The sequence below is a fragment of the Argentina silus genome (assembly GCF_951799395.1).
Source record: "Argentina silus genome assembly, chromosome: 15".
Classification (NCBI taxonomy): Eukaryota; Metazoa; Chordata; class Actinopteri; order Argentiniformes; family Argentinidae; genus Argentina; species Argentina silus.
Window position 1 is genome coordinate 1,156,050 of NC_139669.1, and position 27,500 is coordinate 1,183,549.

Sequence of the window (27,500 nt, forward strand, 5' to 3'; positions counted from 1 at the left end):
TGTACTGCTCTGTAGACACCTGCTGTACTGCTCTGTAGATACCTGCTGCTCTGCTCTGTAGATACCTGCTGCTCTGCTCTGTAGATACCTGCTGCTCTGCTCTGTAGATACCTGCTGCTCTGCTCTGTAGACGCCTGCTGACTGTCTGAGCATACAGTCCTATCCAATAGCAACTCTCTTACATAGTCCAGCTACACAGTTCAGGAGAGTGGCATTGATGTGCATATACTACACCAACACACATACCTACGCATCCACGCGCAGGCCCGCACACACATACACACAGGCACACACAGGCACACACAGGCACACACAGGCACACACAGGCACACACAGGCACACACACACACACACACACACACACACACACACACACACACACACCACTGTTCATGGGGCCTCTCCTGAAGAAGGGGATTGTATCTGTAAGTCTAGATAAATAACAGGTTGGAGTATGGAAGGAGCCGTGACTCTAAGTGTGGGTCCTGTGTCTACTGTGTGTCTGAAGCGTCCTCCACCAGTACACAGAGGAGGCAGTGTCAGATGGAGGGAGGAATGTGTTGGTGACGCCACCACTGAGGGGGACGCGCAGATGGGCAGAAGGCCGATACGAGCCCTCACTCTCCCTCTCCCTCTCCCCCTCCCTCTCCTTCTTCCCCTCCCTCTCTGTCTCCCTCTCCGTCTCCCTCTCCGTCTCCCTCTCCCCCTCCCTCTCCGTCTCCCTCTCCCTCTCCCCCTCCCTCTCCCCCTCCCTCTCCTTCTTCCCCTCACTCTCCCTCTCCCCCTCCCTCTCCTTCTTCCCCTCCCTCTCCCCCTCCCTCTCCCCCTCCCTCTCCCTCTCTCTCTCCCTCTCCCCCTCCCCCTCCCTCTCCCTCTCCCTCTCCCCCTCCCTCTCCCTCTCCCCCTCCCTCTCCCTCTCTCTCTCCCCCTCCCTCCCTCTCCCTCTTCCTCTCCCTCTCTCTGGCTGTGACTCATCCCTCTCACGCTGAACCTTCTCCAGTCCTCTGAAAGTCCTCGTTTAGTACACTAGATTAATCCAACCCAATCAAACCTCAGTAGGAAATCCTCTGGGATTGCAGGGAGGTTGAGGTCTCTCCTATCTTACCTGACCGGATCTGGACGCTGCGACTTTGACTAGAATCAGGTTTGTTTGAATGATGTCAACCCACGTCACTGTGTTGAGGACACATGACATTAAGGCCTGTAAAACCAACCCTGCATGGCTCTGTAAAACCAAACATGCATGGCTCTGTAAAACCAAACATGCATGGCTCTGTAAAACCAAACATGCATGGCTCTGTAAAACCAAACATGCATGGCTCTGTAAAACCAACCCTGCATGGCTCTGTAAAACCAAACATGCATGGCTCTGTAAAACCAAACATGCATGGCTCTGTAAAACCAACCCTGCATGGCTCTGTAAAACCAACCCTGCATGGCTCTGTAAAACCAAACATGCATGGCTCTGTAAAACCAACCCTGCATGGCTCTGTAAAACCAAACGTGCATGGCTCTGTAAAACCAACCCTGCATGGTTCTGTAAAACCAACCCTGCATGGCTCTGTAAAACCAAACGTGCATGGCTCTGTAAAACCAACCCTGCATGGCTCTGTAAAACCAAACGTGCATGGCTCTGTAAAACCAGACCTGCATGGCTCTGTAAAACCACACATGCATGGCTCTGTAAAACCAGACCTGCATGGCTCTGTAAAACCAAACGTGCATGGCTCTGTCATCCATGCATGTTTACATCTGTTGATTTATTAGTTGTCTTGGTGGGTATGGAGTTCAATGATATACTATACTATACACCAGTATGTGCAGTATGTGGGTATGTGTCTGTGTGTGTGTGTGTGTGTGTGTGTGTGTGGATGTGAATTGCGAGGGACACTGTATTTGTGTGTGTGTGCGTGTGTGTGCGTGTGTGTCTGTGTGTGTCTGTGTGCGTGCGTCCATGCTCGTATGCGTCAGCACATTATGAGGGAATGTCTGAGTATATCAGTGTGTGTGATTGGTGAGTGGGGAGGGGGGGGTGGGGGGGGGGGGGGTGGACCTGGGTGCATGGCCTGGTTTTCCCTGTACTGATGAATCACGACAGCTGCAGGAATGTCAGCGGCTCCTGATGTGCTGCTCCGCGCAGCACCAACGCGTCCCTCCCAGTCCAACCCTCCCAGTCCATATGATGGTGTGAGCAGAGCCCAGTGTTTACATTTACAGAAGGTCAGCAGCAGGAACAACATTCCAGAGCTGCAGAGCAGTGTGTGTGTGTGTGTGTGTGTGTGTGTGTGTGTGTGTGGGTGAGAGCTGACAGACTCTGGTCGTGTGTCGTCGTCGTCGTCGTCCCCCCCCGCCCGTCGTCCCCCCTCCCCATTACTGTCTGCTCACTTTACCCCCACAGATCTACAGCAAGACCTGGATAATGACACGCACGCACGCACACACACACACACACACACACACACACACACACACACACACACACACACACACACACACTCAGAGGCACCCAGGCATCCAATGCACATACCACCCATGCATGTGGACACACCAGACAAAATGCACACAACATAAATCCCACTGGCACACACCCAACAACATGAAGGCATTCACCCATGAAGACAGATGAGGGAGTCGGGACAGACGGCGGACGCAACATGAACACACACGACAACGCAGCCAGAAACCAGCTAAAGGCAGCCAGCCAGGGGACAGGGGACACTACACCACTTCACATTTTTGACACTGATATTAACAACACACACACAGACACACACACACACACACAAATAACCACCAGTCATTTCATCCAAACATCCACAGTTGTGAAAACAGGGAGGGAAGGAACAATGGCGGTGGCTCGGCTGGAGACGCGGGTTTGGACGCCGCTCCGGTCCTGACAGATGGAACAGAGCAGGTTGTGGGAGCAGGGAGGCCCTGTCAGCCACTCTCCTGTGGAGACGTGTGTCTCTATGAAGGGCAGGTATGACTCCATCTTTAACTCTTCCTCGGCCGACCCGCCTGCACTCTGGGAGGTGGAACAGTACGTCCCCCGCTTTCACAGCGCCACTGCTGCTGCTTGAGATTCATATGATTCTCAGGGATTTTTTTTCATAACCCTACAGTATCATATATACATCATACTTTTCCGCTCGGTGTGAAATGAGATTTGAGACGGCTTTGAGTCACGTTTAAACCTTGTCCTGCCATGAAGGCACGTGGTCGCGGTCAAAGCAGATAGTTGTCTTGCCACTGCGGTTGTAACCGTCTGCGTCAGTAGTAGGACAGGAATACATGGCAAAGGGAGGAGATGTGAAACAAACAGCATCAGCAGGGAGGGACAGACATGGGGAGGTGGGACATGTATAGACTTCTACATACACACAGATAGCCACTCAGCTGCTATTAGACATAGATGAAGGCCCTCCCTAACAACAAGAGCCCTCTCAAACTCACAAATAGCACTCCTCAAACCCATCACCCCCCCCCCCCCCCCGTCTCTCTATCTTTGTCCCATTTATTTCTATCTGCCTTCGTCTCTGCACTCCTCCACTGGTCTCAAAGAGCAGCCACGCCCTGCACGGCACATTGGACTGCTGGCATGGCAGATATGACCCTCCGCCCCTCCTTTACCCCCCCCCCCCCCCGTCTTCCAGACTCTGCATCCGCCGAGCCCAGATGCAGGGTGTGGAGCAAAGACTGGGGGGCAAAGGTCGGGCAGTGCAGTGCGGGGGCCGTAGATAGGAGGGTTAGCAAAGCGTGACGCGATGCACTGGGTTAGTACCTGCCAGAGGAAGGAAACAGGCCTTGGCACAAGGCAGCAGGGGCAGGACAGTAGCCTGCGTCCTGGGGCACCCCGCTGTAGAGCCCCTGGGGTACCCCGCCGTCCAAAGGTTTGTGGATGACACTGTAAATAGGTTCAGCCCTGGTAGGGGGGTACAGAAATCACAGTGAATGGGGCTGGTGTAGGAGACAAGGAAGTAACGCACAAACACACACATAAACAGGACAGATACATACACAGATACTGTAGACACTGACACACACACACACACACGCACACACGCACACACGCACGCACGCACACACACACGCACACACACACACACACACACACACACACACACACACACACACACACACACACACACACACACACACAACTCAGAAGACATACACCCTGCAGCTTGGGTTTTAAGATGACTCAAGGCCTCTGAGGACACTCAAGTAAAGCCTCTGTGAATGTTTTTCCTGATCCAGTATTTGGGCAGGAGGTCATAAGTTAATGCACAGTCAGAACAAGGACGGGAGACAAGAGAGGCTGTTCTGAAGCATTAGGTCCACACACACACTGCCACCACACATGGTCCAGCTACAGCAGTCAACCAGAGCCATGCTGTGCTCACAGACACGTACAGATGGAACGCTTTGTTCCCCAATCACACCATATTAGGCTTGCTGAAGTACATCACACCGGTAACCGCTGGACGTAGACATATCACGAAACAAAGCCACGCCATTAATACCAGAAAAAGCCAAGTCAAATAGAAGTCACCAGGATCAAAACAGAAAAAAATACATTTTCAAAAGCTCACAAGAATGTGATGAGAAAGCCGCTCTCTTTCAGCCCGTTTTATTTTGTCATGAAAAAGTGTTTAGTCTGTCAACCTCTATAACCACACAATGGCCTATAAAATGTACAACTGTAAATACAGTTGTTTTATGAGTCATAATTTTGACAAGACATTGTGAGGCGCTACACTACAAAGAATGACATTGGATTGAAAAAAACTAAACAAAAAAACAAATCTCTCTCTCTCTCTCTCTCTCTCTCTCTATATATATACAGTTGTAGTATCTCTGGATGTGCCACTGACCTGGTGAAGTCTTCCTCCCCCAGCATGTGGCGGGGGACTGGGGAGTACCTGGAGGGAGTGACCTGGGGGGGCTGGTACACAGGCTTGGGCTCCATGGCCCCCATGTAGGCCATGCTGGAGTTGTGGCTGACGTGGTTGTCGACCATGGTGGGAAAGGCTGGAGGGAGGGCGAGACCAGTAGAGGGAAAGGGGGATGATTAAAACAGTGGGGGCCACTGGAGCACTGGCAGCACTTGAGACAGGAGGGAATGAGGGACAAACCTTACGACTCATGAGTCATGAAAGTGACGTTAGATCTACTGTACAGTCCAAATACAGATCTAATGTTGAAAGGCCCGCCGTGCTCATTTAAAAAAATCAAACATTCCTTTTTGCTGGCAGTAATTGGCGTGCAGGTTAGCAGGGTAAGCTCTCTGTTTTAACCCAGCATCTGAGTAAGAATGAAAGTACAGAAAGTACATGTCACTGTGAAACCACAACCGAAAGATCACATGGTTTGATCACATGGCTAATCTGGAATCTGCTTCTTTAGATTTCCATTCCACCATGTGGGGGCTGAGCGGGACACACTCTCTAGATCATGTGACTGTGGGTCAGAGCCAGTCAGAGCAGCCCTGCCAGCCCTGCTAAAGCCTTGGCAACAATGAACATGTGTTACTGTAGAACTTACTGTAGGCCCTCCAATTCAGTACAACTTTGTCCATCCCCTAAGGGGCAATTATCAAACAGGCAGATAAATCACTGTTTGACATGCATAGTGTGAGGCATTATGTGAGTGTTACATTGGTAGAAAACTGTATATGGTTGGTGCTTGGTTCTCCAGTATGTGTGTGTGTGTATGTGTATGTGTGTGTGTGTGTGTGCGTGCGTGTGTGCGTATGTGTGTGTGTGTGTGTGTGTGTGTGTGTGTCTGGCAGGAGCTGTCGTACGTGGGTTGTCATGAGCTGGTGGGATGTGAGAAAGCCTCCACACTCAGTGGGAGGGAGAGAGAGTTGGGCTTTGTGTTGCTGTGGGTAGCAGTGTGTGTATGTGTGCGCGCGCGTGTGTGTGTGTGCGTGCGTGTATGTGTGTGTGCGTGCGCGCTTGTGTATGTGTGTGTGTGTGTGGTTGTGTACACAGCACGTGGGAGTCTGGGCACAGCCGTGCGGAGGAGAACACACTGATTCAGCACGACCAATCACAAAGAGATCTATAACCATCTCTGTAACATCCAGGGACGATGGCGAGGACCTACACTAACATACTGTACTCTAACAGCGGCCTAACAGAAGGATCTCTCTGAAAGACATGGTTCTAACAGAAGGATCTCTCTGAAAGGCATGGTTCTAACAGAAGGATCTCTCTGAAAGGCATGGTTCTAACAGAAGGATCTCTCTGAAAGGCATGGTTCTTCCAGAAGGATCTCTCTGAAAGGCATGGTTCTAACAGAAGGATCTCTCTGAAAGGCATGGTTCTTCCAGTTGAAGAATGTCCTCTTATTGATGGCATTTTCAAGCCATTGTTGCATGGGTCTGTTTGTTTAAACTGTCAGCATGAGGTTTGCGCTAGCAAGTTCTAATACCTTGTGACAGAGACAGTGGAAAAGTGAATGTTATTCAAGGTTTCTATGTGAGGCGGGCGTACGAGTGGGAGAGGAGTGTTGGAGCCTCGGGAGGGACTATCAGAAGAAGGTACGTACTGCTGGAGTAGTCTGGAGGAGCGTACATGTCGTTGAGGTGCACGGGTCCAGGCTTGGCCACCTTGAGGTAGACCATGTCCGAGGTGTTCTTGAGCGCGGCCACCGCCTCCTCGTGACGCACGTCCTGCAGGATGATGTTGTTCACCTGGAGCACACAAAGACCAACGTTCAAATCCTCAGGTCAACACTGAGACTTCACACACAGGCCCTAAGTCCCCTATACCAACACCAACACCTGCCAGGACCACACGCCGGACCCCAAATGACTCATCCTGGACCGTTTATGACCATATTTCCATAAAAGGATTTAAACAGAACTGGTGAAGTAACACTCGGTAGCTAGCTAGAGTTGCTTACAGACAGAGCCACCATGTCTGCATCATTGTGTCTACAGATAAATTCATGAATTTTGGAGGGAAAATCTTGAATCAAACAGGACAAATGAATCAATAAGGCCATCAGTCCAGAGCTGCTCGGTGATGAAGCCCGTGCGGCGGGGGACTCAGCGTTGGGCAGCTGTAGTCTCTCACAGCTTTTACCACAAAGGTAGCGGTGCTTAATGACTTTGTTCTTATTTACGGCGGCCTTAAACACATCTCATATTTTCCTAACAGCTCAGTCACTCATCCGCCTGGCAGGTGGTTCTCTTTATCTCCGGCACCGTGGCACCGCTGCGCCCGGGGAGCCGCTCTCCGCCGTTTGAGCCCGTGCCACCGCGCCGTATCAATCACACACACGTGGCCATGAACGCTGGTGTGTGTCGCCCCGCTCCTCGCCCCGCTCTCGGGAGGAACAGCCGGTGGACGGACACGGAACCACCCGGCACCCCGGTGGCAGTGTGTCCTGAGGTGTTTTGTCGGGCAGGAGTGTAGAGAGACAATACAGACCCACTGGACAGTAGAGGGGTGTGTTTTGGAATCCATAGTAGTTACTAATAGCATGACTAGGTCAGTATCTGTGTATGTTAAAGTATGACAGTGTCAGTCAGAGCAGTGGAGGCTGGTGGAGGTAGAAATCGGAGGACGGCCTCATTGTGATGCATGGAATGGAATGAGGAATGGTATCAAACACGTGATACCATTCCTTGTGCCGTTCCATGCATTACAATGAGCCCGTCCTCCGATTCCTGCCTCCACCAGCCTCCACCAGCCTCCACCAGCCTCCACCAGCCTCCCCTGGTTCAGAGTGTTGTGTCTGTCTATCTGTGTGTATGCTATAATATGACCTTGTCTAAAGTAGAGGTCAGCTTGAAGGTCTTACAGCTAGCAGGCGGTCTCCAGTCTGCAGCCGCCCGTCTTTCTGGGCTGCCCCGCCCTCGATGATCTTTGTGATGTAGATGCTGTTGTCCCCGGGGATGTGCTGGTTGCCAATCCCCCCGGCGATGCTGAAGCCCAGGCCTGGAGGTGAGACGGAGAGTCAGAGAGGACGGCCAAGCGCTGGTTAACAAGCTCCAGCTCAAGGCTTTGAGAATCAACCTGCATTTCAATTCAGTCCATGAGGTGAAAAATAGTAGGTGTGTACTTTCAATATGGAGAATGGTGGCGTGTGTGTGAGAGCTGACCTTTGGGCCCCTTGAGCAGGTTGACCTCCAGGATGGTCTCAGGGGGAGCCTGTCTTCGCCGGACCAGGAGCCTGACCACGGGCCCGGCCTCCTTCAAGGCCTCCACCGCCCGGCTGTGGACCACCTCTGACACATCCACCTCGTTCACGCGCAGTACACAGTCATTCACCCTGAGGACACGAGGGGGAACAGCACACTCTTACACACTGCCCTACACACACTGCCCTACACACACTGCTCCACACACACTGCCCTACACACACTGCTCCACACACACTGCCCTACACACACTGCTCCACACACACTGCTCCACACACACTGCTCCACACACACTGCCCTACACACACTGCCCTACACACACTGCTCTACACACACTGCCCTACACACACTGCCCTTGTCTATAAATGGAATCTACAATATGAAAACTGTTAGTCAAACACATGCTAAAAACACACTCAAGCAACACACACACACACACACACACACACACACACACACACACACACACACACACACACACACACACACACACACACACACACTGAGAAGCCGACAGCATCCAGAAGCACTCAAGATCATCTTTTTTGCATGTTTTAGGCTTCGGTTTTCCAGTGAATCATAAGTTAGTAGAAACACACACAGAGCCTGGGGGCACAGGGCTTTAGAAGCACTGCCTCGCCTCCCACACAGCTCTGCCAGGCGGGACACGGAGGAGAGAGAGGAGAGGGAGGAGAGACGAGAGGGAGGAGAGGAGAGGAGAGGAGAGGAGAGGAGAGGAGAGAGAGAGAGAGGAGAGGAGAGGAGAGGAGAGGGAGGAGAGGAGAGGAGAGGAGAGGAGAGGAGAGGAGAGGAGAGGGAGGAGTGGAGAGGAGAGGAGAGGAGAGGGAGGAGAGGAGAGGAGAGGAGAGGGAGGAGTGGAGAGGAGAGGAGAGGAGAGGAGAGGAGAGGAGAGGAGAGGGAGGAGTGGAGAGGAGAGGGAGGAGAGGAGAGGAGAGGAGAGGAGAGGAGAGGGAGGAGTGGAGAGGAGAGGGAGGAGATGGGTTAGGAGAGGGAGGAGAGGAGAGGGAGGAGAGGAGAGGCAAAAGAGAGAGAGAAGGAGAAGATAAGAGGCGAGGAGATGGGTTAGAGAGAGGACAGGGTGGAGAGAAAGGAAAGAGGGAAGGGAGGGGGAGAGGGACGTACCCCAGCCTGCCGTCCATAGCGGCTGCACCTCCAGGGATGATTTTGGTGATGAAGATCCCTGGGTCATCTGGGATGTGTGGATTGTCCATCCCTCCTGCAATGCTGAATCCCAGGCCAGAGTTGCCCTGCACATAATGGTAGTGATGAGACATTAGAGATACCAAACACACACACACACACACACACACACACACACACACACACACACACACACACACACACACACACACACACACACACACACAGCACTCCGGCATAAGTGATGGGGTCATCCTCGCTCAAGGGAGTGAAGACTCAAGGTCAGTGGGAGAAGGCTCTTAATGGTATTGGGGTCTCAAGGGAACTCAGAGGACTTCAGGATTGCTGATGACCACTTTCTCAGACATGCATGTGCATGGACTCACACAGTATGCATCACATGATAATCTACTATCATATTTTTCTGTAAAATGATGGTATAGGTGTACTGTCATTTTTCCAAATGCTGAGGAAGGATATTGGGATTGCAAAATAAAAATGTGAGTCAGGGAGGGTGGCTTCATTTCTCTTGGATGATACAAAGCTTCATTTTTCTTTCTCTACACACTCCCCACCCTCCCCCCCCCCACCTCTCCCTCAGAATGGCACCCATTTGGCTGGGGTGGGTCCAGGCCTGCTTGCTGCTCTCTGTGACAGCCGCGGCTGCGGAGACGGGCTCCAAACAAGACAGCTGAGAAAAGACTTCACTTTATTATTTTCTATAATTAATGAGCAACGGTCGCAACAAATTAGGACAGAGGGAGGCTGAGGCCTCCCAACGCGCCGCTCTGGAGCCAGAAAGAGTGCCGGGCCCAACCCGCACCAAATGATCCACACCCACAGACCTTTTAAAGTGTGATTTTTACATCGTTTATTTAAGCCTCTGCGTTCAGAAATGCCACTTGGAGCGAGGGGCAGAAAGCAGCCCTGTGCATCCATCATGCATCTATATGTGGGTGGGTGTAATCACAAGTGCTGGAACATACTGTGTAGTATTCAGCCCTGCTCTCACTACAGGCTGAGCCCTGCGCTGACGAGGGCGACCGTCAGGGGCTTTGGATGCGTGTGTGGACGGGGAACGGGATGATGCGTGTGTGGACGGGGAACGGGATGACGTTTCATACAGGGGCTTTGGATGCGTGTGTGGACGGGGAACGGGATGACGTTTAATACAGGGGCTTTGGATGCGTGTGTGGACGGGGAACGGGATGACGTTTCATACAGGGGCTTTGGATGCGTGTGTGGATGGGGAACGGGATGACGTTTAATACAGGGGCTTTTTAAAGATGTGAGTCGTCTGTTGATGACAGCGAGATTATATAAAAAAATGATGTTTCATCGGAGCATTCTTACATTGAGACACACTGTTTCAAATGTGCACTTGTAATGAGGTCATCGTGTTTACTACTATCTTTCCTGCGTACTGTCCGATATGGATTTCATAAGACACAGACGGAACTGTTTTCCCTATCAATGAGAGAGATTTACTGCATAGAGAGACCGCCTAATCAAAGCTGAAGACAGGGCTGCTTACTGCCATCTAGTGGGCGAAGATCATGGGTTGGTCTAAACGCCTTTAAAAGGAGGCATGTGATCCCCACAGAAAGAAAAGGACAGGACAGTAATGAGAGGGAGTAAAGGTTAGTCAGAAGTGTGGAAACTCACCCTCTCCAAGATGATCTCTTCATATTTATACATTCCATCACTGCCATTTACCTGTCAAAACACCATGACCGAGGTTAGTTACATCATCTCACACCAAACACCGCACACCATGTGAAACAGAGAAATGATAACATCAAATATGACTTCATTGTTTAATCTTCAAATAATAATTTGACTGTACATTCCAATTTGAATATGTGACATAAATACATGGGTTGAACATACATATGAATATCAACAGTTAAGATGGAAAAAACATTGAAAAATAGCTGCAGATATATCCTCATCATGGTCACTATCCTAATATCCACTAATATCACAAGGTTTTATAATAGCATCAACATATGGTTCAGTATTATCATTGGTGGATCCTGCTGTGCCCTTTGCTCAGATCAGGAACACGGGATCAGCTGTTTTCTCTTAGTCTGCATTATTGTTCTGGTTAATGCATAACGTTAAAGCATTATCATCATCCTCAGCAGGGTAACGGATGGAAGTCCACATGGTGAACAGCACCACAACGCTTCCCTCCATCCACAGAGAGAGAGAGAGAGAGAGAGAGAGAGAGAGAGAGAGAGAGAGAGAGAGAGAGAGAGAGAGAGAGAGAGAGAGACAGAGAGAGAGAGAGAGAGAGAGAGAGACAGAGAGAGAGAGAGAGAGAGAAACAACAGATACTTACATAAGGGCCTGCATCCAGTGAGTCTGCATTGACGATGATGGGGGGAGGGTTGGCCTGGGAGAGATGAAGAGATACACATTACCTCAGTGTGTGTGTGGGGGGGGGCTGGGGCCGGGGGGGGGGGCCGGGGCCGGGGCTGGCAGCTCTACACATACGCAGTGCACACATTATCTGTCAGGAGCTGGAGACAGAGCCAGTGAGTGGATGCCATGGGAACAGTCGGTCGGTCTGTGCGTGTGGCTGTGTGTGTGTGGGGGTGTGCGTGTGCGTGTGTGTGTGTGTCTGTGTGTGTGTGTGTCTGTGTGTGTGTATGTGTGTGTGTGTGTGTGTGAGTGTGTGTGTGTGTGAGTGTGTGTGTGTGAAAGCGTATAGTAGTGTGTGTTTTTGTGTGTGCGTGCTTGTGTGTGTGTGTGTGTGTGTGTGTGTGTGTGTGTGTGTGTGTGTGTGTGTGTGTGTGTGTCTCTGGATGGGGAGAGATCATGGCTAGGTGTGAGGACCGAGAATGAGGGGTGGGGAAAGTGCCCATCGCTGTTATTACTGCAGGCTTCCTGTGGTCTTCCATTAAAACAAATGCTGTGTGCCGTTGCATAGGGACGACTCCTGGATGGAGAGCATAGCACATCGGTTTTATACCGTCCCTCTCCTGCCACTACCGGTTCTAACACTCTAGAAATGACAACATACAGCGCACAGTCCGACAGTGACAATGCCGTGTTTAAATGGTCAATTGGAGAAGTGTTGCATTCATGTGTAGATATATTCATAGGATAGATATATACTGCGTATCCACATTTCTCATTGGAGGAAGACTAAACAGGAGATATATTTTCTGTTCAAGCTCCATTATGACACCTAGTGTCTGGGTCTCTAGGCTTTGTTTCCCCATCTTGAATACTGTGCCAGAGAATCTGCTACGGCCCTGTGAATGGGGCACCATTCAAAGAGGCAAGGAGCACCTCTCAGAGAAATATGCAGATGCAGCCAAGACCCTCAGATATTCTAAAAATCTCTCATCCTTCTCAGGATCTCTGATCACTTGACGTTCTTAGCTAGGAGACACTATCAGATCACTATCAGAGAGAAGAGGGGGAGAAGAGAGAGGGAGGAGGAGGAGAAGAGAGAAGGAGGAGGAGAAGGCGGGGCCCCAATGGACACAGTGCCGGCCAGCAGCAGTAATGGCCTCTAGCACAGTGCGCTGGCTGGCTGGCTGGCTGGCTGGCTGGCTGGCTGGCTGTGTTCTCTATTGATCTGATTGAGCTGGGCTGGTGAGGTGATGCTGACGGGGCAGCTAGGGGACCAGTACTGCCCCAGGTCTAGCAGTACAGAGGAGATGGTCACTACCCCCGTCCCCCCCGTCCCCCTCCCCCACCCCCCTGTCCCCACACACACACACACACACAGCCTCCCCCCAGTATTCACACATTACCAGCTTCCTAGGACCCCTCACTGTGGAGCCACTCCTATTGATTCCCATTGATTCCAATCTCCTTCCACCAACCTCTGTCACTAACACACGGTGTGCACACACATGCATCCTCAGTTTCCAGGCTCCTGATGTGACAGTGACGGCCTGTGGCCTGTGATATTACATTACTGCCTTAAACACTATCGAGGGGTCTTTGCTGCACCGGCTGATTGCTTTTGTGGTGCTGACTCCAGATCACTCAATTATTTCTCCCCCCCCCCTCAGCCTCTGGTGACCACTCCATCTAGAGCTCACTTGAGAACTTTCTAAAAGCTTTTTCCTCCTAAAGTACACAGCTCTTCCATTCCTCCTACCTGACACACGGGCGGTGCCAGCCCCACTAAAACAGGTCGGAGGAGAAGCACTCCCGCTGCAGCCCAGCTAGAGGAACATGTCCTGTTCATGTCGCGCTACGGTATATAAATACACCCTCACACTCACGTTCATCCACATCCAGAGCTGGATGAAGCAAAGAAGGGAAACAAGCTGAATCACAGCTGGAATACTGGAGGTGTGCTGCACAGGATCATCAGGTTCCCCTTCACTCACTCAACCACAACTCACTCACTCACTCACTCACTCACTCACTCACTCACTCACTCACTCACTCACTCACTCACTTGAAACATTTCATCCTTTCATCAGCTTCATTCATCATCCATCTTGCAAGCAGCAGCAGCAGCAGCAGCAGCAGCACCCAGTGTGTCATTCCATCATCCCAAGGCTTTTTGATTTCCACTGAGTGAGATAACTGTATCTGATAACAGCCACTCTTCTTCAAATGGACTATAAAAACGTACATGGGTGGACATGGCCTCTCCAGCACGGTGGTGATGTTCTGTGACTCTGGACAGCTGTGGATACAAACCTCCTCAGTCAACACGAGCATGGCTTCTAATCTGCATATGGCCCTAACAGATGCTCGCCACAACTGTGCTTGTGTGTGCATGTTCCTCAATGTTACTCCGCTTCACACATTTTGGTCTTTTTTTCCCTTTTTTGGTCCATTTCCTTGTTTTGTCTCTGAGAAGACAGGCCAGAGGCGGAGCCACCTCCCCAGCAGGCCCGAAGCCCCGTTAGAACAGAGGGGCTCTACGGTAGAGACAGCTCTCCTCCTGCAAGGACACAGCGTGCCACAGCGTCGGTAAACTGTGGCAACACCGGGGCCTTTCACAACTATTATTCCTACCCCACAGCCTACTAGTCCCAATGAGGAGCAGTGTGTGAGGCGGTGGCGATACATAGCCTGAGGGTAACACTGGGCCACACAGGAACTGGGTTTCCTCTGCCACTGCACTAGACTAAGCTACTGTATTAAGTCCCACAGCCAGCAGACCGCTGATGACACATAACACCAGCAGGATCACAGAGGCCACTATACAGTATGTTACAGTAACGTTCCTAGCCTACGATACACTATATACAATCATAGCACTATGAACCTATAAATGTATTATTTTTTTTAACAGTAAAACGAACGAATGTCATCCAGTCTGGGATTGTAGCGATAATCCCAGTATCTGTATCACACATAACAAGCAAACAAAAAAGAAAGTGGATGATAATCTCAGTGTGTGTAATCCTAAATACATTCCCCTCAGTGGGGCATTGTCTCTTCAGAGGGAGTACAGTAGGAGAGGAGAGGAGGGGAGGAGGGGAGGAGAGGAGGAGAGGAGAGGAGGAGAGGAGAGGAGGAGAGGGCGATGGACAGTCATAGGTGGAGGAGGTGAGAGGCCTGAGGGGAACAAGGGAGAATGGTTAAAAAAATTGGAAGAGTTCCAGATGTGGCAGAAGGGGGTGGCTGAGGGGCATGGGTGGGAATTAACCAAATCTGGATAAGATTATCATAAATCCCTTAATTTCCTTTTAATTCAAACACTAATCATTAAAGGCCGTTTTCCCAGCCAGCTGTCGCTGTTCACTTCTGTCCAGCTGTAGTGCAGGGCTCAGGGCACACACACACACACACACACACACACACACACACACACACACACACACACACACACACACACCCACTTGCTCAGGCCTCTCTATCATCAGGACCAGCACTATAGAACTATCACAGTCGGCCCAAACAGAACACACAAACTGACCAAGACACCACTCACTATCACCCGATCCCTCCCTCCCTCCCTCCCTCCCACCCTCCCTCCCTCCCTCCCTCCCTCCCTCCCTCTTTGTCATCTTCATCCACAAACGGCCATCTGTTCACATAGTTGCTCTCCAAAATGGAATTCATCAATTCATTGATCATTCTATCCATCCATCGACCTCTCCATCCATCCGGCCATCTATAGATCTAATCACCAGTCTGTTTACTGGTGCCTCTGGTTTCCTCATCATAGAGTGGAGGATATGTACAGTATTATCTCCTGACAAACAGCATGGCACCTCGCAGCAGTGATTTGGCTGCAGCCTCTTGGGACTGCAAAGCTACAAAGACTCCCACTGAACCTTGGCAAGCGTAGGGCACAGGCTTTGTCCAAATTGTTAAATAATCAATGTGTTCCCATGACGACCGCTGCTCACGCCGCATTGGCTGTGAGGCCTGCTAAGCCACCTCCCCCTGGTTCACCTCTCAGGCCGCTGACTGCAGCTTATGGATTTACATTTACATTTTTGATATTTAGCAGACGCCTTTATCCAAAGTGACTTACAACATATACATTTGTCTAAATAAGTGAATCATCTATCCATTAGTCATCATAAGAAAAATAAATCTATGCTAGGACCAGGGGCCATTGGCCATTGGGATTGGCATGAAAGTAAGATTTTTTTGTAATTTTTAATTTTTAATTTATTTACAGTAGAGAAACTTTTACAGGGGGGTAGTGGGGATGAAGAGGTCTTTAGGAGGGACCGTTAAGATGTAGCCTGAAGAGATGGGTCTTCAATCTACGACGTAAGATAGGTATTGACTGTAGTGGGAAGCTCATTCCACCAGCGGGGCGCCAGGACAGTGAAAAGCCGTGACCGTGTGACTGTAAAGCGACTGCTGCATCCACGTAGAGGCGGCGGTGCCAGGCGGCCAGCCGAGGTGGAAGAACGGAGTGATCGGGCAGGGGTTTGGGGGCTGACCATTGCTTGCAAGTAGGGAGGGGCTGTTCCCTTTGCCGCCCGGTAGGCGAGCACCAGGGTCTTGAATCTGATGCGAGCTGCTACGGGGAGCCAGTGAAGGGTGTGAAGGAGGGGGTTGACGTGGGAGAATTTGGTGAGATTGAACACCAGACGGTGTTCAATGTGTGCGTGTGTGTGTGTGTGTGTGTGTGTGGATGAGCTGCAGAGGTCTGATGGCGGAGGTCTGTAGTTATGGACAGCAGATGGGTCAAGGGTTGGTTTCTTGAGAAGAGGCTTAACTCTGGCTGTCTTGAAGGCAGTTGGGACAGATCCTGTGGATAGAGGAATTGATTATGGTGGTAAGGAAAGGAAGGAGGTCTTTGGAAATGGATTGGAGAAGGGGAGAGGGGATAGGATCGAGACGGCAGGTGGTTGCCCGCTTGGCTGTGACCAGTTTTAGAATATCATCAAGGGAGCTGACAAACCAGAGACCGAGTGTAGCACAGTGGGTTTGGAGTGGTAGCAGTGTTGGCGAGAGGTAGAGAGAAAGAGCTGCTAATGTCATCAACCTTCTTTTCAGTTGTGACAGTAGGTGTAGGTGACAAAGTCATCTGCAGACAAGGAGGAGGGAGGAGGGGAAGGAGGTGGGTTGAGGAGAACAGTTTCCTTGGGTCAGAGGCAAAAGATTGAATTTTGGAATGGTAGTAAGAAGCTTTAGCAGCTGATGCAGAGGAGGTGTAGTTGAGGAGGAGAGAGAGATAAAGTTTTAGGTCATCAGGGAGGCCGGTTTTTCTCCATTTCCTCTCAGCTGCCCGGAGTCCTATTCTACAAGCTTGCAGGGTTTCAGACAGCCAGGGAGCGCGTGGAGAGGATTGTGCTGGTCTTGAGCTCAGTGGACAGAGAGAGTCGAAGGATGAGGAAAGAGTGGACATTATGCACCTCTCTCTCTCTTACTCTCTCTCTCTCTTTCTCTTTCTCTTTCTCTCTCTCTGTCTCTCTCTCTCTCTTTCTCTCTCTCTCTTTCTCTCTTTCTCTCTCTCTATCTCTCTCTCTCTCTCTCTCTCTCTCTCTCTCTCAGATATATATATATATATATATATATATATATATATATATATATCTATCTCCCACATGCATGGCCATGGGCTCAGCTTGGCTGCCCTGTACACTGCATGTCCAGATCACATAAACACTGTATCTCCAGTCCCCCAGTGATGAATGAAACACTGAAGCGTTGGGGGCAGGAAGGCTGGGGGCAATAGGGGAGGTCGGGGGGAGACAGTTTCACTGTGTCCAAAACACCACAATTATTGTCACTCAGCGTCCACTTAACCAGAAACCCTGCGTCTCCAATAACAACATCCTCCGAAACATGTGACCCATGGTTATTTTGTAACCGAATGACGTGCAGGGCCTAAATCTCCAAATGATCCCACGTGATGAAAAAAGAAAAAAAAAGGAGGAAAAAAAAAGAAAAAATCGTAATCTTTCATTCGTTTCCATCACATGAATGGCACACATGACGGCCATGACATTAATGTTGTTATACTGTTGTTAATGTTGTTATACTGTTGTTAATGTTGTTATACTGTATTGCATCACCAGATCATTAAGCCTCTCGTGCCACACCTCAGACACACTAAACACCGTCTCCTCCTCCTGCACCAGTATTCCTACAGTAGGATTTTCCCTGTGTTTCTTCCTTGATCTCCCAGGGGTGGAGGAGGGGTGGAGGAGGGGTGAAGAGCACAGGAGGAGATGCAGCATGTGCATAGCAATGAGATGCTGACAAGACAATAACCCACTGCTCCTCAGCAAACATCTCCACGCCAGCCTCTCCCTCTACACAGCGCATTGACATGGCAGCCGCGTATCCAATGACAACGTCACAGCCAAACTACTCCATGACAGTTGCTGCTGTTGTGGACGGGGTAATGGAGGCTGCTTCTGTCAGGTGGTACCTGGAGCACGGAGAAGATGCTTTTCTTCCCCCCTGTCTCCATTCATCCATGCTTCATGATAACTGATGTGAAGAGGTAGGCCACAGACGCATAGATGGATCCCATCTGACGCTTATGGAACTACGCACACTATACCCCCACAATGACTTGGCCCTATGAGGGAGGGTGTCTTGGTGGTGTTGAGGAGTGTGTCTTGGTGGTGTTGAGGAGGGTGTCTTGGTGGTGTTGAGGAGTGTGTCTTGGTGGTGTTGAGTGAGGGTGTCTTGGTGGTGTTGAGGAGTGTGTCTTGGTGGTGTTGAGGAGTGTGTCTTGGTGGTGTTGAGCGAGGGTGTCTTGGCGGTGTTGGGGTTTGTGTTTCCTGCAGATGGTGGGATGAGAGACAGTCGGTGGAGGCTCTCTCTGATCCTCCAGCCTTCCTTGGCCTCTCATACGCCACGCTGCAGTCCAATCAATACCTACCCAATTACCATGCACCGAACATCTCATTCACGCTGGGGCCCTAATGTCGGAGGGAGGGGACGGGGAAGGAGAGAGAGAGAGAGAAGGAGGGACAGATAGACAGCACAGAGAGGGGGACAGGGAAGAGTGGGAGGTGTTTTACCTGGAGCCTGCTGTGTTATTCTCCATCAGAGACAAAGTCGGAGGAACGAGAGGTGCAATAACAAATCCCCGGCGCTAAAGGTCAAACGTTTTTCCCCTCTCACATCACCAGAGGATTCTCATTCAGTCAAATGTGGCAACCACAAGGAGATTAATTAGTTCACTCATAAAGCAATTCTATAAAAAAACAAGAGGTTTCCAACCAAGAGGTTTCCAACCAAGAGGTTTCCAGAACAGATTTGATGAGACTGATGGAGCATTGTGACACACAGATAGGAATTCTCTCTCCTTTTCTCTCTCTCTCTCTCTCTCTCCCTCTCTCACTCCCTCTCTCCCTCACACACACACACACACACACACACACACACACATTTATGAAACCATAATTAATAGTCCGTCACAGCATTCCCTCCCCGTCTCTATGTGATATTACTAAAGCGTGCTCTGGCTCAGCTTCCTGTTTGGTCACGGTGAGCGGCTCCAAACGAGCCTTAGAGAGGTGGCGAGTCTGACCTTCAGCAGAGCAGACACAGCCAGCCGCTACACAGCCAGCCGCTACACTTATCACATACCTCCCTACAATACCACTACTAATGCATACCTGAGTATTTATGAGCTCGTGTTCATGAGTTAATCAGCTTTGACACACAGTTTTGTGTGTGTGTGTGTGTGTGTGTTCGTGTTTGTTATGTGTACATTAAATGTGGGAGAGATCATGCAGATTGTGCTCATGTGGGACTCTATGAGCTTGTGTGTGCTATAGTTGATGTGTTGTGTGTGAATGTAAGTGTGTGTGTGTGTGCGTGTGTGTGTGTGTGTGTGTGTGTGTGCGTGTGTGTGTGTGTGTGTGTGTGTGTGTGTGTGTGTGTGTGCGTGTGTGTGTGTGTGTGTGTGTGTGTGTGTACTACGGCTGTAGTACATATGTGTGGTCAGTGTGGTCTCTTGGGATGCCTAGGGCCATAGCAGCTGCTGGGGCCACTGCTGGTCTGTGGATTACGTGGCGTGGAGAGAATCAGCAGAATCGGGGTTAATGATTTAATCTAACACAACCCTGTCTCACAGCACTGGCGCCAGTTTACATTAACCACAGCAGTGGGGCTGTAATCATTTCAACCATCACACAACGTCTGCAACCGACTCCGTCAGTGGGGAAATACTATAGATGTTCTCCTACGTACGTACGGGGCAGGGAGGGGTTCTGAGAATAGCGGACAGTGTTCCACTCCAGACACATGGCACACTTATCGACAAAAAAACACACACAAAAAGAAACCCTGTCATACAGTAAGTGTGTACACATCATGAGTGTGTGGCTCTCCTGCTCCCTCTACATCAGAGGGCTCTGCAGCATGTTACCTCACAGCTCTCGGCTGGTTGCTACCCCTTGTTGCTAAGCTGAGCAACACTTGCTCCTCTGTGCTGTTTGGGATCCTGTGTTGAGTGCCAGCAACAGTGTACAGCAGAACCAACGCTGCCATTTTGATGCTCTCCGACTGAGAATCGCATTGTACCATCCTTAGTCAATTATGGATGGTGGACTCAATGGAAATGTATTCCCGTTAGGGCTCAGCCTGTCCCTTATGGAGGCTGCGTTGTGAGTTCCCTGTGCTGCTGGGAGGAGTAAGTGGCCCCTGATGTAATGTCCTTATTTTGGCAGCTTATTTTGGCACCATACAGTGTCACCTTTGACCTTTCAGTGTGTTGGTGTGTCGCTCCAGGGCAGAGGGAGAACGGGCCCTCGGAGCCATTCCTGTCTGAGAGCCACCTTAATAACCGCTAATATAAACACAACAACCGTCAGCTCAGAAAAAGCACCAAAACAAATTATGAATCATTTGTTTCTTTAAAAAAAAAAAAAAAAAAAAAAAAAAACAGGAGCATGATTTGAATCATTAAGCTCAACCTGAAGCCATGAGGAGAGAGGCAGAGAGAGGCAGAGAGGCAGAGAGGCAGAGAGAGGCAGAGAGAGATAGAGAGACGCAGAGAGAGGCAGAGAGGCAGAGAGAGGCAGAGAGGCAGAGAGGCAGAGAGAGGCAGAGAGAGATAGAGAGACGCAGAGAGAGGCAGAGAGGCAGAGAGAGGCAGAGAGGCAGAGAGGCAGAGAGAGGCAGAGAGAGATAGAGAGACGCAGAGAGAGGCAGAGAGGCAGAGAGAGGCAGAGAGACGCAGAGAGAGGCAGAGAGACACAGAGAGACACAGAGAGAGGCAGAGAGGCAGAGAGAGGCAGAGAGAGGCAGACATTGGAGGAGGGAAATAGGAGCAGAGGACCTGAGAGGTCGGCACAAACACTGAGGGTCCCCAGGAGATTCACTGTTGAAACAACCAGCCCAGATGACAGAGTCGCCCCTGAACCCTGGCCAGATGACAGAGTCGCCCCTGAACCCTGGCCAGATGCCGGTCCCTGGTCCCCCATGACCCCCCCCCCCCCCCCCCATGACCCCCCCCACAGCAGCAACCCTCCAGTCATGGCTGAGGCCTCAGGTCTCTATTCCTCCCACCTACACACTCACATCCATTCACTCCCTGTGCCCGCGTTCCGTTGCCTGGCACAGCGTGTAGGTGTTGAAAGTGATGAAGAATTACAGTAAGTAGGACAAAGGCAAGGCAAGGCAACAACAACAACAAAAAACAAGCAACTGAGGCACTAGTTTCTCTGCACAATTATGAATACATTTATGAGCACGTTTATCCGTATGCTGGTGTATTTACTGCCAAAAGGCAGAGGGGAAAAAAGCCTTTGTTTTAAAAGGTTTGTATCACTTTGGGGAATGCCAAACCAATCTGCCTCCTGTTGAGGGTCCAGATTTGCCTGTCTCTTCTGCACACCGCAGGTTGAATAGAGGCTACGGTGCGCAGACCTGGTGGAGGACATCTCAGATGAGATCAGAGCTGCCGTGATTGGGCCTTGGACACATGACAGATAACACTGATCTGAGGACAAGGAAGGAGGACAAGACCCTTTTAAGTTGTAACCTTTCAACATGGAGGTCTGTGATAAGAACTGGGCTTTGTTCAGCAGAACTACACACAGTAAGGACATGGAGGACAACATGTGAGCGTGGAGGATGTTCAGCATCATGGCTAATGCACTAATGGACAATATAATATTCTAAGAAAATGTTCCCCTCTGTGACGGTGAAGTCGATCCTATTCTGTCCTATCCTATTATAAAAGACCAGGCTAAAAGCCTACGGTACATCTTCCACTGCAGCCACAAACGATGTAGCGATACGAATGTAGAACAGTAATGTTTTAAAGATGAATATGGAATATACAACCCTAAATATTTCTAACATGGATTGCTTAATCAAAATCCTCTGCATGTCCTAAAAGTTCATACTGTTAATTTAATTAATCCCCTAACTCTGTGGTAATGACGTATATGACTCAAGCTCATCACTACTTGAAACTCTCAGGACGCTGAGACAACGAGAGGGTAGGTCGATGATGATCTCCATATTTATATCTGGGAAATATTCAAGATGCGGGTCACGACCTAACTAAGAAGAATGATACATTTGGGTATTAGAATATGTGTTTTGGAAAATATGATGTATGTTGTGGGGGTGAGAGAGGATGCTTTATATTCTCCTTTCCCGGGGCCTTTCCCTTTCTAGCTGTGATGAGTTTTCAAAATGACCGAATCACATCTTTTCATCTCCTGGGAAGCAGACACAGCAGTCTGGTGTGCAGAGGCTCGTTGTCTTCATATGTGGTCCAATATCTCACAGCTCCACATGACTGTGGCTGTAGGCCAGCACGGCGGACACAGGCACAGTGGAGGATGATGACATTCGGGAGTTCAAAGTGCATGGCCTGATATTGCATCATTCGTCTCATTCCCGAAGCCCCTCCCCCTCCCCTCACTCTGCCCAACCGCCCACCCCTGCCAGCCACGTCATCGGCCTGAGAGATATTCCGATGAGCATATGCAGCGTTTGGATTTGTCTGATTACATAATTGGAATTTTAATGGGGAATATTAATCCACAGCGGCCCATATTGGGTTTTATAAGCTGGCTGATCAGGATCTGTAGCCTCTCAAGCAGTCGATTGGCAGCAGCCTGGCTGTAGCTCTGGGCTCTGAGCACTCTGTGTTACACAGCTGGCACGCTAACATAGGAGAGCAGAGCAGCACACTGCCCCTCTACCAGGACGGCTCCCTCTACCAGGACGGCCCCTCTACCAGGACGGCCCCTCTACCAGGACGGCCCCTCTACCAGGACGGCCCCTCTACCAGGACGGCTCCCTCTACCAGGACGGCCCCTCTACCAGGACGGCCCCTCTACCAGGACGGCCCCTCTACCAGGACGGCTCCCTCTACCAGGACGGCCCCTCTACCAGGACGGCCCCTCTACCAGGACGGCTCCCTCTACCAGGACGGCTCCCTCTACCAGGACGGCCCCTCTACCAGGACGGCCCCTCTACCAGGACGGCCCCTCTACCAGGACGGCCCCTCTACCAGGACGGCCCCTCTACCAGGACGGCCCCTCTACCAGGACGGCTCCCTCATCATCGCCTCCACCCCAAACCAGCGTCCTTTAGTACCCGTTCACCGGGAGCCTATGTTTGATGCAGTCTTTTCGCAGAAATGTTCTGGAAATAATTGTGCCTTTGTTTGTACAGTATCTGTGTGTATGTATGGATGGATGTATTTGTGTATGTTTGTGTATATAGGGTCTGTACTACTATGTATGTTTGTGTGACTATAGGGTCTATAGGGTCTGTACTACTATGTATGTTTGTGTATATAGGGTCTATAGGGTCTGTACTACTATGTATGTTTGTGTATATAGGGTCTATAGGGTCTGTACTACTATGTATGTTTGTGTATATAGGGTCTGTAGTACTATGTATGTTTGTGTATATAGGGTCTATAGGGTCTGTACTACTATGTATGTTTGTGTATATAGGGTCTGTAGTACTATGTATGTTTGTGTATATAGGGTCTATAGGGTCTGTACTACTATGTATGTTTGTGTATATAGGGTCTGTACTACTATGTATGTTTGTGTATATAGGGTCTATAGGGTCTGTACTACTATGTATGTTTGTGTATATAGGGTCTGTACTACTATGTATGTTTGTGTATATAGGGTCTATAGGGTCTGTACTACTATGTATGTTTGTGTATATAGGGTCTATAGGGTCTGTACTACTATGTATGTTTGTGTATATAGGGTCTGTACTACTATGTATGTTTGTGTATATAGGGTCTATAGGGTCTGTACTACTATGTATGTTTGTGTATATAGGGTCTATAGGGTCTGTACTACTATGTATGTTTGTGTATATAGGGTCTATAGGGTCTGTACTACTATGTATGTTTGTGTATATAGGGTCTATAGGGTCTCTACTACTATGTATGTTTGTGTATATAGGGTCTATAGGGTCTGTACTACTATGTATGTTTGTGTATATAGGGTCTATAGGGTCTCTACTACTATGTCAATGCGGTTCTAAAAATCCATTATCAAAAAAAAAGGAGGCCTTTGGTCGCCTGCGTCAACATTGCAGTCTCTGGGTAATTAGCTGAGGAGCAGAGCTAATGTACAACTCTGGTTGAGCCTGCACCATGGCAACACACAGACACCCCCCCCCCCCCTCCCCCCACCCCTCCCCTCCGCCACAGTGACAGACACACAGCTGAAGATGTCTTATGGCTTCCTGTGTGGGAAGGGCTCTGCTCTGTGTTGCCGCCTGGCCTATTCCAACAGAGGGAAACAGATTCAGATAAGTTACAATTAGTAACATTCTGCTTGTTGCCTAACATCAGAGCTGAGATACAGAGTCATCAACCTCGTCATCCTGAGTCTTGTGTCACACAGTTGCCCTCAGTAAATCTGCCAGTTTGTGAGAGATCCAGTCCTGGCTTGGCCAGGTGCAGAGAGGCACAGGGCACCTCGTCTTTTACAAAGTCTTAACGGGAGAACACATCTTTATCTTTTTTCCTGTTTCCCCAAGTCATGATGAAAGTCACGATGACTAATGTCACATAATAAACTGCTCTTTTTTCTTTGTTTGCCAGATGCAACATGAAACACACGACACAAATATCCATTTTGTGCTTCTTCAAGCCTCACCACCCTTTCCTCACTTGTCAGTTTGGGAGCTCAGGTTTCAAGACAACGCGCTCCATTCTGCCTCCAGTTGAAGAGCAGCGGTTGACGCTCCAGACACCCAGTAGCATGACAGAAAGAAAAGCTTATGGCTGCCAACCGTGGCCGCCTCAAGGACGCTTGTTTCTCTGTACAAAAATCAAACATACCTGCAGAGAGAAAGCCACGGCTAATTGCCAGTTGAAGTGAGGTTAAATCAAAGTCGGGAGCGAAAAGACAATCATGTGAATAATAAGCCACCGGTTGTAGATCCCAACAAACAGGGTGGTATTGTGTGTGTGTGTGTGTGTGTGTGTGTGTGTGTGTGTGTGTGTGTGAAAAGACACAGGTACAATGGCCTGATATCTAAAATTCTCTTGCGTTAAAAATGAGTTAATATTTCCATGAGCTCCCATTGTATGTCAACAGCATGCAGCACGACCCCACCTTTCCCCTGTGCTGATATGAGAGCCAGGGAGCCCAGTGGAGGGGAGGGAGAGCCAGGGAGCCCAGTGGAGGGGAGGGAGAGCCAGGGAGCCCAGTGGAGGGGAGGGAGAGCCAGGGAGCCCAGTGGAGGGAAGGGAGAGCCAGGAGGGGAGGGAGAGCCAGGGAGCCCAGTGGAGGGGAGGGAGAGCCAGGGAGCCCAGTGGAGGGAAGGGAGAGCCAGGGAGCCCAGTGGAGGGAAGGGAGAGCCAGGGAGCCCAGTGGAGGGAAGGGAGAGCCAGGGAGCCCAGTGGAGGGAAGGGAGAGTGCAGAATTGTGATTTTCAGGTGGGATTGGTGCATTAGCACATAAAGACCTGAGGCGTCGCTTTCAAAGTAGAGAAACACCATTTCAGTCACGACTCCTCTCTGAGGAAGCTATCGCTCACCAAATGAGATCTTTATCCCTTCCTTAGTCCCCATGCAGATGTGCCAACACACAGTACACAACACACAGGCCACGTTCAATATGGAGTCACACTTAAGACCCTGTTCTTAGGGTAGACATGGGACTCAAATCCTCACAAAGATTTCAAATAATCCATTGATCACACATTGACTTACTGAAGGTTGAGGGACAGGCAAAAAAAAAAAACATGTGCTTTGATCTCGGACAATAAAGATCCTAACATTGAATTAATGGATAGAAAATGTAGGCTTATGTGTTGTAGTAGCATCAAGATGCCACAGTAATGCTGTACTGAGTCAGGGTGCCAAGATTTTCATAGTTCCAGTGCTTATAAATCAACCGGGACTCCAGTACCCCACTGGTTCCCTGGCCACTAGTCATAAAGAAACATCACAATGGTGTCCTGGGCTCAGACGCTGATACATAAAGACAATCACAGCCGTGCCCCATGGAGTTATTATTAATGAACCCTGCCAGCTCCAGCACTGGGCTGCATGCCTGCTGACCATGTACTACTTAAAAACTTTGATAACGTAGTTTGGTAATCCAGCGTGTAATCTGGACAGGCTCTGCTTAACCGTAAATAGGAGCGTCAGAGTAGGGCGGTGCGGGTGGGGGTGCAGAGAGATGGAGATGCATGCTCCTCTCACGCTACCTAGTCTGAAGACGGAGGACAAGGAGGCGGCTGGAAGTGGCTTGAATACTGTGAAACCCTCCCACAGGGACGACTACTACACATCTGGGGGATTTAAAGGGAAGCTGGGTGACTGTAACACAGGTGCATCCAGAGCCCTCAAACATGGCATATGCACTGGCACCGTGATGCACAAAAGGAAAACAAAATGCAATAAACCCAGATTAAACAATTTCAAGACAAACATACATACATCAACAATGCAATAACATGTAGTAGGATATTAAACTGAGATTGTTTGTATTGTTTGGATCTAGAGCTGGGTCAGTCAGGTTGTGCTCTCTGTATCTCTCTCTCTTCATCTCTCCCCCTCTTCTCTCTCTCTCTTCATCTCTCCCCCTCTTCTCTCTCTCTGTGTCTCTCTCTTCATCTCTCCCCCTCTTCTCTCTCTCTCTCTCTTCATCTCTCCCCCTCTTCTCTTTCTCTCTCTCTTCATCTCTCCCCCTCTTCTCTCTCTCTTCATCTCTCCCCCTCTTCTCTCTCTCTGTGTCTCTCTCTCTCTTCATCTCTCCCCCTCTTCTCTCTCTCTGTGTCTCTCTCTCTCTTCATCTCTCCCCCTCTTCTCTCTCTCTGTCTCTCTCTCTCTTCATCTCTCCCCCTCTTCTCTCTCTCTGTGTCTCTGGGCCGGGGATGTCTGTCTCCGTTTCTCTTAAGCGCATTAAGCTCAATGGGTAGGAGACGCAGCAGCTACATCCACCAGGCACCAAGGACTGATAATGAACCAAGGGGCCTGTTAAAGGATCATCTGTGGACTGTGTTCTTACACAGACATATGTTTATGATAATGTCAGTCATCCTCTCACTCATCCTGGCTCTTCACCGGGGAGGGAGGGGGGCAGGGGGAGCTGCGTCAGGCAAACACATGCTCCTTATGGCTACAGTATATGGTGCACATGCTCCTTATGGCTACAGTATATGGTGCACATGCTCCTTATGGCTACAGTATATGGTGCACATGCTCCTTATGGCTACAGTATATGGTGCACATGCTCCTTATGGCTACAGTATATGGTGCACATGCTCCTTATGGCTACAGTATATGGTGCACATGCTACAGGAAGCCATTCCCTTTGCC

The 27,500-nt window shown here is 49.9% G+C and overlaps 1 protein-coding gene across 4 annotated transcripts in view; it reads right to left on the reverse strand.

Annotated features, from left to right (window-relative positions):
* The window catches only part of dlg3 (discs, large homolog 3), a gene marked incomplete at its 5' end in the record, with an annotated part of 78,924 nt that overhangs the window by 19,904 nt on the left and 31,520 nt on the right, over positions 1–27,500 (reverse strand). For 2 of the 4 annotated variants that reach the window (XM_083686569.1, XM_083686571.1), the window contains 8 exons: positions 3,782–3,922; positions 4,875–5,049; positions 6,553–6,697; positions 7,813–7,949; positions 8,114–8,283; positions 9,296–9,420; positions 10,979–11,029; positions 11,658–11,711. In XM_083686569.1, coding sequence (XP_083542695.1) covers positions 3,782–3,922; positions 4,875–5,049; positions 6,553–6,697; positions 7,813–7,949; positions 8,114–8,283; positions 9,296–9,420; positions 10,979–11,029; positions 11,658–11,711 — 998 coding nt within the window. The remainder of the gene's footprint in view (positions 1–3,781; positions 3,923–4,874; positions 5,050–6,552; positions 6,698–7,812; positions 7,950–8,113; positions 8,284–9,295; positions 9,421–10,978; positions 11,030–11,657; positions 11,712–27,500) is intronic. The other 2 variants (XM_083686570.1, XM_083686575.1) reach the window with 2 other exon arrangements.